General features: G+C 43.6%; 1 protein-coding gene across 3 annotated transcripts in view; it reads left to right on the top strand.

The window, feature by feature from the left end:
* The window catches only part of STPG4 (sperm-tail PG-rich repeat containing 4), a 30,110-nt gene extending 19,309 nt beyond the window's left edge, over positions 1-10,801 (top strand). For 2 of the 3 annotated variants that reach the window (XM_083605581.1, XM_083605580.1), the window contains exons 6-7: positions 7,583-7,687; positions 9,937-10,801. In XM_083605581.1, the coding sequence (XP_083461707.1) occupies positions 7,583-7,687; positions 9,937-10,053 (222 nt within the window). In that variant the 3' untranslated portion in view covers positions 10,054-10,801. The remainder of the gene's footprint in view (positions 1-7,582; positions 7,688-9,936) is intronic. The other variant, XM_083605582.1, reaches the window with a different exon arrangement.
* Positions 10,802-12,058: the final 1,257 nt, after the last annotated feature.

The following is a 12,058-nucleotide window of genomic DNA, read 5'->3' as shown; positions in this document are numbered from 1 at the left end:
GATGGAGGGCACAAGGAGAAGGGGATGACAGAGGACAAGATGGTTGGACAGTGTTCTCGAAGCTCCCAGCATGAGTTTGACCAAACTGCGGGAGGCAGTGGAAGACAGGAGTGCCTGGCGTGCTCTGGTCCATGGGGTCACAAAGAGTCAGACACGACTAAACGACTAAATAACAACAACAATAACAAGCAGATCAAAATAACCTCCCCTGGATGCAAGCCTGGGCAGTGTATATAGAGGTTCTGGGCTGCCCAGACAACAAGACCCGCCCACTCTTGACCTTGCTGATGTGGTCCAAAGGAAAGCAGAGCAATACATTTGGCACCAGGCGCCATCTGATCATCCGGATTTGTGTAGGGTTTACTCCTTAGCCATTTCTTCTCCCATGATGTGCAGAACGGCCGGTTACGCAGCCTTCCAAAGAGGAGTCCCTCTTCTTCTGGTACAGAAACAATCACCGGATCATCACTAGTCCCTATTTTTCTTTGGAAATGTTTCAGCTGGTGGAACACACTGTGCTATGAAGCCAGGGGGGCAGGGGGAGCATTACAGCTTCTTAACACCTAACGCATTTAGTGAACAGAGGTGACAGTTTGTGGCTGTGATTCATGCCTGCCTTACATAGGCGGAGCAGAGAGGAAAAAGTGCCGGGCTCAAATTAGCCACCAAATCTGTACAGTATAAAAGGAGAACAGTCGACCTGTTGTCGAGCAATCTAGACAGGCTGTGAAAAGGAGATGGGCTGTGGTGAGAAGAAGGTCCAGATTTACTGGCTTCCTCCATTGTGACAGGTGAAACTTTTAAGGAGGCTGATATAGTATATTAGTGTTGACCAGGAATGAGGAACCTCAGCCCTGGGGTCCAGATGTGGCCCTCTAATTCTATCTAGTGATCTTCAGGACTCTCCCTAGGCACACTGCCTCTTCCCTGGCAACACCTCCCACTGGCTCTGCTGCACGCCATCTATGAGTGTTTTTGCCTGGCTGGAATGTGCCCATGAGCTCTGATATCGCCACTTACTTGTCTAGATGAAGGTATATCTCTCTGTGAGTGTAGAAACACACAATGGTACAGAATTTCTACTCCCACTTTTGCCTTAGGCCCTGACCAGTGGCTGGCATGTGGCCTTGAAGGGTTGTCCAGGAGGAGATGCAGCAAAGATACCCCAATCCTGGTCCAGCCAGCATGTTGCTCAGGGGTTGCAAAAATCAGTTTTGGTTGGTACAGAATGCGGGTGTGCTAAGTGCAGGGTAGTCACAAACCTGCTTCAGGTTCTGTTGAAGTCCACGTCCAGCACATCAGCCACTTGTGCCAAATTGCTTTATAGCCTGATGCTTTCAACAGGTTTGCCTGGGAGTGAGGTCAGAGGCAGACCATAGGTTGTTGCCCCCCGCCCCCCAGAGAGCAGAAGTTGGTCAGAAAGGTTGTTGGTGTTATGTACTGAAGTTCTCACCCTGGGCCAGCAGGGGGATACTGTAGATAGTTTTCACTCAGGTCCACATATGCAAATAAGGGATTGAAAGTGACGTTCAGTGATTGGATAGTTACAGAAAATGGTTACTGTTGCGTTCTAGTGGAGTTCTATATAAGCAGGCTGGCTGAACCCTTCAGTCCAGTTCTGTCCTGGCCTGTGAATAAACGAGCTGTTTGAAGAATCGCTGTGTCATCTGATATGTTCACCCACAACTTAACAGTTGGCATTTGTCTGTCTTGGGCGACAATGGAGGAATGAGCCTTTGGGGGTGAAGTCAAAGTGTTGAAAGTTTGCAGTGCCTGCTGTGGCTGTAGAGACTGACACGGGAGAGACATGTTTTGTTGCAACTGGGGCAGATGAAGGTGTCTGGTTGTGCTGCTGCAGGTGCACCACAGGATAGGCGCTCATCCAAGCTGAAATGTAATTGGTAAGGGTTCGTACAGTTTCGAAAAATGGCAAAACCTGTTCAGTCAGAAACAACAGTGCAGTTGTGGGGGTTATTTTTTGCAGCCCGAGGGAAGCGTTTCCTTCTGGATGACCTCCCAGGAGCCAGTGGTGGGCGGGGTCAGAGACAAAAGTGGGTGGAGCAACAGAGGTGACTTTTACTTTTATACAGAAGGCTGGCTTCTACACATGCTCACATCCCTCTCTTCCTCCATCCAGGCCAGCAGTGTGCATTATAACAATTCAAGGGCTCTCCTGGTCCTTGGATATCATGGGGGGAGGGGAGCTGCCCTTCACAGGAGGAGGAGACACCCCAGCTTCTTCACTAGCCTGACTCATCTCTGCCTCTTGGCCCTCCTCCTCTCCAGCCTCCGCTTCTGCCTCTGATTCTGGACTGCTCTCTGCCACAGCCTCTTCCCGCTCACTAAACCCTGTTGCCTCTTCAGCTTCTGACACCTCCTCTTCCCAGCCTGCTCCCTCTTCTCCCTCTGTCCTCTCATCATTGCCCCACCACCAATCCCCGGGCTCTGAGCCTTCATCCCTTGGAGGTTCTCCAGCTGGTACCTCCCACCTCTGCGTCCAGCCAGCCCATGACATTGTGTGTGTGTGTGTGTTGATGTTGGCAAGGATTCTCCCTGCCAAATGAGCCTGGCATTTTTTTTTATCAGCTCTACAGCGCCATCCGCAGAACTGATTCAATGTCTATTTTCGCCCTCTTGTCTTTCGGAAAGTTATGCCTACATGTCTTTTTTTCTTTTGAAGAAATAAAGCGACCCAGCTCTGCTGTTTTTCTTTGGGCTTAAAGAACCTCTGCTCTTTCCAAATACCGTGGCTAATTTTCAGATGCCAGCCATGCCAAATCCTTGATCAAACACAGAGCAGGATTTTGACTTAAAAGAGCACACTTCTCCTGTCCCCCTGATCAGATTAGCGCTTTTGAAGTCCTACAATGGAGGATCCTGGGGAAAGGGGAAATCCTTGCAAGGGTTGATCAGCATTTCTTTTGTGAAAGCAGAGCAAAGGATTGTGTGCAACTTGAATTCTCTTGAGGTTGTGCGTTGGCTTTTAAATAGATGTTAACCTTTTATTTGAAAATCCTTGAGGATCTCATTAATGTCCCGATGCCAGGTGGCCTTCCGTGATAGAAGAGACATTTTGTGTAAACAACAGCTCCTTAAATGAGTTATTGATACAGCTGCTGTCCAATATTTTGCAACAAATGAGCTGTAACCGACATCTTAACATTTGCAGCAGCAATCGCCATGTGTGCTTTGCAGGTGATGGGCTGGACTGTCTATTATTTGGGGGGCTGGGACAGGACAGGACAAGACAGGGCAGAGGACCTCCATGAAGGGTCTTTTGAGGGACATGTGTGCAATGCACTTCATTGCGCATTGTTGCCATATGTGCAACATTCACCCTGGTTTATTACCCTGGTAAGTAAACAGACAGCCACAGTTTCCTGTTACAGGTGTAACAGGAAACTATGGCTTAAAGTAGGGATGGAGATCTGGGGCTCTTCAGATGTTTCTGGACCACAGCTTCCATCATCAATGACCACTGGCCATACTGTCTACAAGCCAACTATGTCTGGAAGACCCCAGCTTCCCATCCCCTTGTTTAAAGAGATGAGGATTTAAGTGTTGAAGCTGCCCACAGAGGGAAAGTCAATGTATGGAGCCCAGTGCTCACTCTCAACTTATTTAGCTGTTAGTTCAAGCTTTCCAAACTTTTCATATTGGTGACACACTTTTTAGATATGCATCATTCCGCGGCACAGTAATTCAGTTTTACTAGCAAACCAGAGGTTGAACTAACCCCTTTCCGGTCCCAGGAGGAGCGCAGGAAGCATTCGCGTGACACACCTACATACTGCAGCCAACACACTAATGTGTCATGATCCACAGTTTGGAAATCTCTGTTATTAAGTCAGTAATGTTATGCCCAAACTGCCCAATGTAAGGGCCAGTTCAGATGTAACAACAATCTATGGTTTAATTGTTATGAGCATGATGAACCATCAGGGTTGCACATTGCCTCCTCCACTCAGGTGGAGAGGTCATTAAAGGAATCCAGTTGTGGTTTGCCACAAACCACTGTTTACTGTTTAGTCTGAATATAGCAACCCTTGATTTATTGTTCTCAAACAAGGATCTGAAACCAGGATCAAGTCATGGTTATGACCAGACTGTTAATGGTTTTTAATATAAAGAATAGGAAAGCATAAATGTATCAAAACCAGAAAGAAGAAACCTTCGTCTATTCCAAAAAGGAGGCCTGTCCACCTACCCATTTCAGTTGCTATGGAATGACTCATCTCTCATCATCATCATGCTTAACTTTTTCCAAGCGGTCATCCGCTTTCCGTTTATTAAGATTTCTTTCCGTTAAAGCCACAAAGCAAATTTTTGCTTGGCAAAATACCCAGGGAATGGAATTTTAGTGTCTGCAGCAAAAAATTTTGCTAGGCTCCAGGCCTAGCAGATTTTTTGCCAAGTTCAGGGGTGAGAGGTAAGGCATCTCAGCACGGGGGGGGGGGGGAGAGACTAAGAGCCAGTGACCTGTTGGCTTGCCCTGTCTTGCTGTCTATATTCTAACTGTTTATGGGCAACTTCAATACCGCTCTTCTCCCTTCCTTGCTTTTAAAGAGGACTTGAGCCAAACAACCCTTCAAATAGCGAAAATCCTCTGTAAAGTAGGACACTCTCATCCTACACTCTAAAGTAGCGCATGCTAGCTTGGCCTCAGGGGAATTGTATTCCCATGAAGTTGGAGGGCATCAGTCTGGGGAAGACTAGTCTACAGGCTGTCGCCGAGCTTTTCCTCAAAAGTGGCTGTTCTTATCAAGTGTTGTTTTTTTAAAAATGTCGCTACTATGTTGTGTCCAGGTGCATGGGAGCAGTCAGGATTTATTTGGGGTGGGCAGGCTTCATGTATTTTATACAGTGGTACCTCGGGTTAAGTACTTAATTCGTTTCGGAGGTCCGTTCTTAAACTGAAACTGTTCTTAACCTGAAGCACCACTTTAGCTAATGGGGCCTCCTGCTGCTGCCGTGCCGCTGGAGCATGATTACTGTTCTCATCCTGAAGCAAAGTTCTTAACCTGAAGCACTATTTCTCGGTTAGCGGAGTCTGTAACCTGAAGCGTATGTAACCTGAGGTACCACTGTACTATATTTCAATATTTTAATATTTTGTTGAAAGCTGCCCAGAGTGGCTGGGGAAGCTCAGCCAGATGGGCAGGGTATTAATAATAATGATGATGATGGGGGGGAAGAACCTCAGTTAGTTAAGTATTTTTATGGATTTACTTGATGGAGGAGGGACAGCTGCCCCCTGCACCCCCCCAGCTATGCCTATGTCCAGGTGAAATTTTCAGAAATCTGTACAAAGCCCTTAAACCTCCCTCTCCTCTGGACAAAATAAATTGCTACAGAAGAAAGGATGGGTGTGTGTGGACAAAACAAAACACCAAATACACACAAGAGAGGTTGCCATTTCAAATGTGTTAAAAAGCATCATTTTTATGCTCTAAGGAACATGACAGATGCTAACACATGAACACGAGAGGCGGGGAATAGACAGGCGTTAACTTATCTACTGAACATAAATAGATTTTATTTTTCTTGGCTTTATAACAATAATATGAAAGAGTTGCTTGACGCAGTGGTGCCACTTGTGTCTGCGAGGGATCGAAAATAGATGGATGGGCGTAAAGGGTTTTGTTGCGAAGCAATGAGACAGCCCCATGATCTGTGTCAGTTGTTCATATATTAAAAGGTTTGCTTGTTTCTCTTTCCAAGATGAGGCTGATATCCCGTAATTACTTCAGGGGCATGTGAACTTGTCAGAATCCATCAGTGTTGCTCAGATCTTCTGTGGCAAAAAATGAAATGTTATTTCTGGCTTTCTCAGAACACAATGAAAGGATGGGAATAGTTTGTTCTGTGCCAGTGGCTCGTAAACTGTGTTCGGAAGGTGAACCCTGGGGTTTTCCTAGGATCTTAGCAAGCATTCTCAACGAGACAATTACTCATGGTGGACCTTGGAAGACAGCTTGCCCAATATTGCAAATGTTCACCAGGTGTTATTAACCTCAAAACTGGATTGCTCCAAGATGCTCTGTGTGGGTTCTCCCTTGGGCTTACTCCGGAAGCAATGGTGGTACTTTCTCTAATTTTATGTTATGTCATGCTCCCCATGGCAGCCATTTTGTGCCAAGCCATGCCCCCATGGTAGCCATTTTGTAACTGGCACCCTCTGCACTCTCTCAAAATTCAAAATGTGCCCCCAGTCCAAGAAGGTTGGTGACCCCTGGCTTCCAGACTGAAATGTGACAATATCATCACCACCACCATCATCAAAATTTCTATACTATTCCTTAAGAGAGGACCTTTTCTGTGTTGGCTTCCCAATTATGAAATGCTCTCCTCAGAGAGGCTCACTGGTGCCATCATTATGTCTTTAGGTGCCAGGCAAAAACATTCCCCTTACCCAGGCCTATAGCTATTAAATAATCTGTGGAAGTTATTATGATGACTATATTATTATTAGGCTGTCTGTCAGTAAGCTTTTTATTATATTTCTATTATGTTTCATCACTGATGTTCTGTGATGTGTTTTTAATGTTGTACACTGTACACTGCCCTGGGATCTTTTGATAGAGGGCAGTATATAAGTTGAAATAATAATAATAATAATAATAATAATAATAATAATAATAAAACAAACAAACAAACAAATGGAGAATCACAGGGCAGTTTACAAGAAAGAAGCACAAAAATACATAACATTGTAATGCACAAAAACAACATGGCCAGTTTTAAAGACCATATAATGTTTATTTTCATTTTATTAATTTTATTAGTTTTTATTAAATATTACAAGAAAATAAAAAAGAAACAGAAACAAAAATCAATACATAACACTGAAAACACATTTATCTATGTATTTTCCAAAATGCAGACTAGAAAAGAAGAAAGACGAAAAAGAAAAGGAAAGAAAAAAAGAAAAGAAAAAAGAGAAAAATACTTTTCATAATCAATAATACCAAATTCATACGTCAAACATTACAATATATAAACCCTAGTTAAAATATTATAAAAGACTTCCACCACATTCACCACATGTCTCTTAGTTATCTAGTTCACCTTTACATCTGTTCTTCAGTCACTTCCTTTCCTTAAGTTCTTTCACAGTCCATCAAATCTTTGTGTTCTCTATATTCTTCACAAGGTTAGTCTAAGCACAGAAACAATGGGAATGCTTAAATGACTATTTACACAAGCAGGGCTCGAATACGAAAATTTGGTTGTGCTTAGGCCATATAATGTTTAATTAGCCAAAGGCCTGGGAGATGGTGAATATTTTCTCCTGGCACCTAAAGGTATGCAGTGAAGGCACCAGGCGAGTCTCCCTGGGGAAGAGCATTCCACAGACGGGGAGCCTCCACAGAAAAGGCCCGTTCTCCTGTTGCCATCTTCCAGACCTCTGGCAGAGAAAGTGCATGAAGTAGGTTCTCAGGTGCTGATCTCGGGATTTAGGTCAGTTCATATAGGAAGAGGCGGTCCTTGATGTATTGTGGTCCAATTAATGGTATTAGTGATCCTGTCTATGCATATGTGAACATCTCTGAAATAAACCATAAGCATTATTATGTTGTAGAAAGAAGGCCCAGGCCCGGGTACATATAACATCAAAGAAGTCTTGCCTACGCCTATTCGGTCATGCTTCTTGTCCAAAGTACCACGGTTGCTGCCATCCTATTCTGTGAGTATGATTTTCTTTACTGACCAAGAATTAATTCAGTTATAAAATGCAAACCTCAGAATACAAAATGGAGTCAGCATGTAATCTCACAGCATCTTAACACAGATTGTTTTAATAGCTTGCCTTGTCGAAATTACAGTGAATAGAAAAAATATATATTCTAAAATGATAATGACTTACCAGACCTGCTTTGATATAAACAGAAGATTTGCCATGAAGAAAACCCCACCTTAATATAATGAATTTGCCCTTTTTATCTCCTCCCTTAACAGGGTACATTATATTTTCCAGTCATTATTGCCTCTTTCATATTCCAGCTTGATTACAATTAGTGCGCCAGTTGTGTTTATGCTTGCACTCCATTATCAAAACAAAAATAATATTGCCAACCAATAATCAGAACAGGTCATATACAAACAATTACGCTTTTAAAAAGCATATTAGGATAGAACACAGACATGTTGTCAAAAACCTAAATCGCTAATTAATATATACTTCCTGCTATGCAACTTTGGAATAAAATGAGGTGTTACATTTCTCTTTGCTTAATGAAACCTTGAGTTCTGGCTTGTGAGTTGAAAATATGCTCACTCATCTAAAGAGTTAGAGCTTGGCGCCTTGTATTAACCGTTTGTCTTTGCCAAGTTCAGAAGAAACAGCTTGAGACTTTTCAGCTATATAGCTGCAAATAAAACGTTTTAAGTGTGTTTTAAGTGCAATATACAATGTGACACTAGATGGCGATGGTGAGCCTTATGGAAAATTCAATGTAATTTTTAAAATGCTTTTTTTAAAAAAAGCATTTTCAGAACGGTTTTTATATGTGTGTAGATTCCACCTTTATTCTCTGAGCAGAAATGAAAGTTGTGTCTGGATTGGATAGGTGGGGATTCAGGTGCCTCAGCTGCCCCAACACTTGTTTTGAGTCAATTTACCATTGTTTGTGCCTATTAGGAAGGGAGATCTGTTGTACCACATTTTGTATTACCCGGCTCAGAAATTTGAAATGTGAGAACTCATAAAGCTCTCGCTCAACTATGAGGCACGCGTTACATTCCTAAAAGTTTTTCTCTGCCTCAGATTTTCACCTGAACCAGAGAAGAATGTCAAATTCTCACCCCGTTTGCTTCTGAACCCATTTCCACTCCGCCCACATGTCCACTTACCTCTCTTGCTGTTCCAGGGATAGCAGTGTTGGGAGGAAGGGGTGGAAAGTATTTCTCTTTCTTTCCTCCTACTCTTCTTCTGCTTTCTTTTTCTCAAGCATCATGCATGTTGCTACCACAGTTAGCCTGATGCCAGGAGCCCTGGGAAATGCAATTTCCCCAGTGTGCCTCACATTTGTAAGCAGTTGTGTGGGAGGGAAAGGAGATAGTTTTGGAGGGATGGGGGGGTGAGCAGAGGATAAAGACGAAGGAGGGAATTTGCTCCTCCTAAGGAGGAGGGTGGGTGAAGGCTTAAGAGGACCCCTTGGTGCTCTCGTGTAATTACTTGGGTTCAGAATAAACTGAGCCATTTTTCCAAGTGTGGGAGGGAATATTTCAGCGTGGTTCCTCCTCCCAGTCCTGTTCTCAGCCTGATGTGAGGTATCTATCACTAGCTCAGAGAGGGGGAGAGAGAGAGAGAGAGAGAGAGAACACACACACACACACACACACACAGTACACACATATTATGAAGACATGGGATTTAAAAATAGGTTAGCAGAAAATGGGTTAAAAATAAAATACAGGCTTAAAATGGTAACCAAAAATGTTATCGCTTAGTTAACACGCTGATGTGGCAATCTTGTGCATACTGGCTCCAGTGTTTTACTTTATGCAAGCCTACCTCGGTTTAAGGGATGCGGGTGGCGCTGTGGTCTAAACCACAGAGCCTAGGGCTTGTTGATCAGAAGGTCGGCGGTTCGAATCCCCCCGAAGGGGTGAGCTCCCATTGTTCAGTCCCTGCTCCTGCTAACCTAGCAGTTCAAAAGCACGTCAAAGCGAAAGTAGATAAATAGGTACCGCTCCGGTGGGAAGGTAAATGGCGTTTCCGTACACTGCTCTGATGTGCACTTAGTCATGCTGGCCATATGACCCAGAAGCTGTCTGCAGACAAACGACGGCTCCCTTGGCCAGTAAAGCGAGATGAGCGCCGCAACCCCAGAGTCATCCGCGACTGGACCTAACAGTCAGGTGTCCCTTTACCTTTACCTTTTACCTCAGTTTAATCTAATAATTGCCTTTTTTCTTACTCTTTCCGTATAGAAAGTTCCTGGCCCAGGGAGTTACTGGCCTACAAACCAGTCTCCAAAACAACCAAGAACCATTGAGAGTCTGGGAAGGGAGCACACTATCTTCTTCAGCAATACTCCAGAGCTTTAGAAAACAAGAGTGGTGCAGTACATGAAATTCAGGGGCACTGATTCTGAAAGACCACTCCTCCTTCTACCTCATCCATATCCCATTCCTCACCAGGACTGATCTGCCCACTTTTATTCCTTTGGCTTTCAGTGGGCCACAGTGCCAACACCATGATGCGATTTTGTGCACTGGGTTCCCTGCCTCCATTTCCTCCCTGGCCCTTTCCTCGCATCCTAAGATTCTTCATTGTTCCTGCTGTTTGATGTGGCTCAGTCGTGTTCCTCCACCACTCGGTACGCTTCTTTCTGTTAGCAAGGAAACTGAGCGATGGGAATAAATCTTGACCCCAGAGCCCTTGTGAGCTGGTGGTTGGGGCTGAAGCCAGGTTCCTCTGCTGGCTCGAGGGCACCAATTTTCCTGCACTCCTCTCTGGATTCAGTAGACCTTAACCCGAACTAGACACAAGGAGCGATTGATCAAGGACAGCCTCTGCTAGACACAAGATCTGCAGTGGAAAGAAGAAGAAAAAAGAACACAGATTGCTGAACGATTTGAGGGGGCTCAGCCATCACAGCCTTTCCCTGAGGTAGAAGGAAAAAAGACTCTGTTGCTGATCTTTTTATATTCCACAGATTTCTGTGTCCTCACCCCACCCCACCCCACGTATTTCCAGTCAGTCAGAGCGTTGTCTATCACTCAGAAGCATCCCCACCCCCAGTAATGGTACTGAATTCAGTGGAGCCACTCTGGAATAAATGGCTTTCGGAAATTGGTGCTGTTCTCTTTGCAAGGTTTCAAAGGGTGGTGTAGCTCCCCATTGGATCCATCTGCTAGCAGAAGAAACTTCCACTCATGTAGTAGGGTTTCAATTTCTACAGTACTCCTCATCCTTGAGGTCTCATGGGGGGGAGTGAGTAGAGGGTGGGATTGCTGGAACCGTGTGGACATCAGGAGATGCAGTGGGGAAGAACTGGTGGAAATTCTACCCCCCCCTCCCCCAACAGGAACCACTGCTGAATCCCATTCCTTTCTGCAAACAGAAGAAGCCTTATAGTAATCATACAATTTTTGTCAACAGAATATTGGAAAGTGGGGAGCGGGGAGTGTGCTATGATGGAGGACTGGCTTACAAAGCAGTCCTAAGTTTATTCAGAAGAAGGGAAGTCCTGCAGAGTTTAATGGAGCTTCTTATTTTATTTATCAACGTTTATATATTACTTTAGTTTTTAAAAAAAATCTAAGGAGTTTACCTAAAATGGTGTAAAATATTCATTTAAAAGCATGATAATAACATACTTAAAAACAATAGACAGAATTAAATTATAAAATGCATTCTTATAATTAAAAAAAGAAAAGAATGCCATACTATACACACAGGGATTAAAGCGAAAGTGCAGGCTTTTATTACGCTGGTCCGGCTTTTACAGGACTTCATATGAGATTCTCAGTGTGCAGTGACCAGTTTAAGACCCGCATGGCTTTAACCATCCATTAGCCCCAACCAGCATGGCCAATGGTTTGGTCAGGAATTATGGACATATTATCTTGTAAGTGAATCTAGCATGGCAGCAGAAGCAAAATGTGGCATGTTATGCTTGCAAATAGCATCACTTTATTACAGATGCCTGTGGGACGGTTTGACCTCCTTTGTAAATATGCTTCTAGGGTTTTGATTCATTTTGTATTGGATATATGACTAAACTGATGATAAATGTCCGATAAGTACTGTCAGTGATCTCCTGTACTACTGTGTGTGGCTGGTGCTTGCAGCATTGTAGTTTAAGGGCAGGTGGGAATTATAAATCTATGAGAAGTAAACTTCAGTGCCCATAATTCTGTGACGGTGGAAATATACTTTAAAGATATAGTGTTATTAAACAAAGAGTTGGTCTTTGTTTTGTCTTGAAAGAACACAGTTCATTTTTTCAAATACACTCACTCTATATTTTTATTTTATCTAAACCTATTATTATATAGAAATTAACAAAGGAATGTTAAAAAAGCAAATAAATGGATGACCTAATTT

Source organism: Podarcis filfolensis, assembly GCF_964270895.1.
Source record: "Podarcis filfolensis genome assembly, chromosome: 3".
In the NCBI taxonomy this organism is placed as follows: Eukaryota; Metazoa; Chordata; class Lepidosauria; order Squamata; family Lacertidae; genus Podarcis; species Podarcis filfolensis.
Note: the sequence above shows the minus strand (reverse complement) of the source record. Positions and strands in the feature narration are given on the sequence as shown.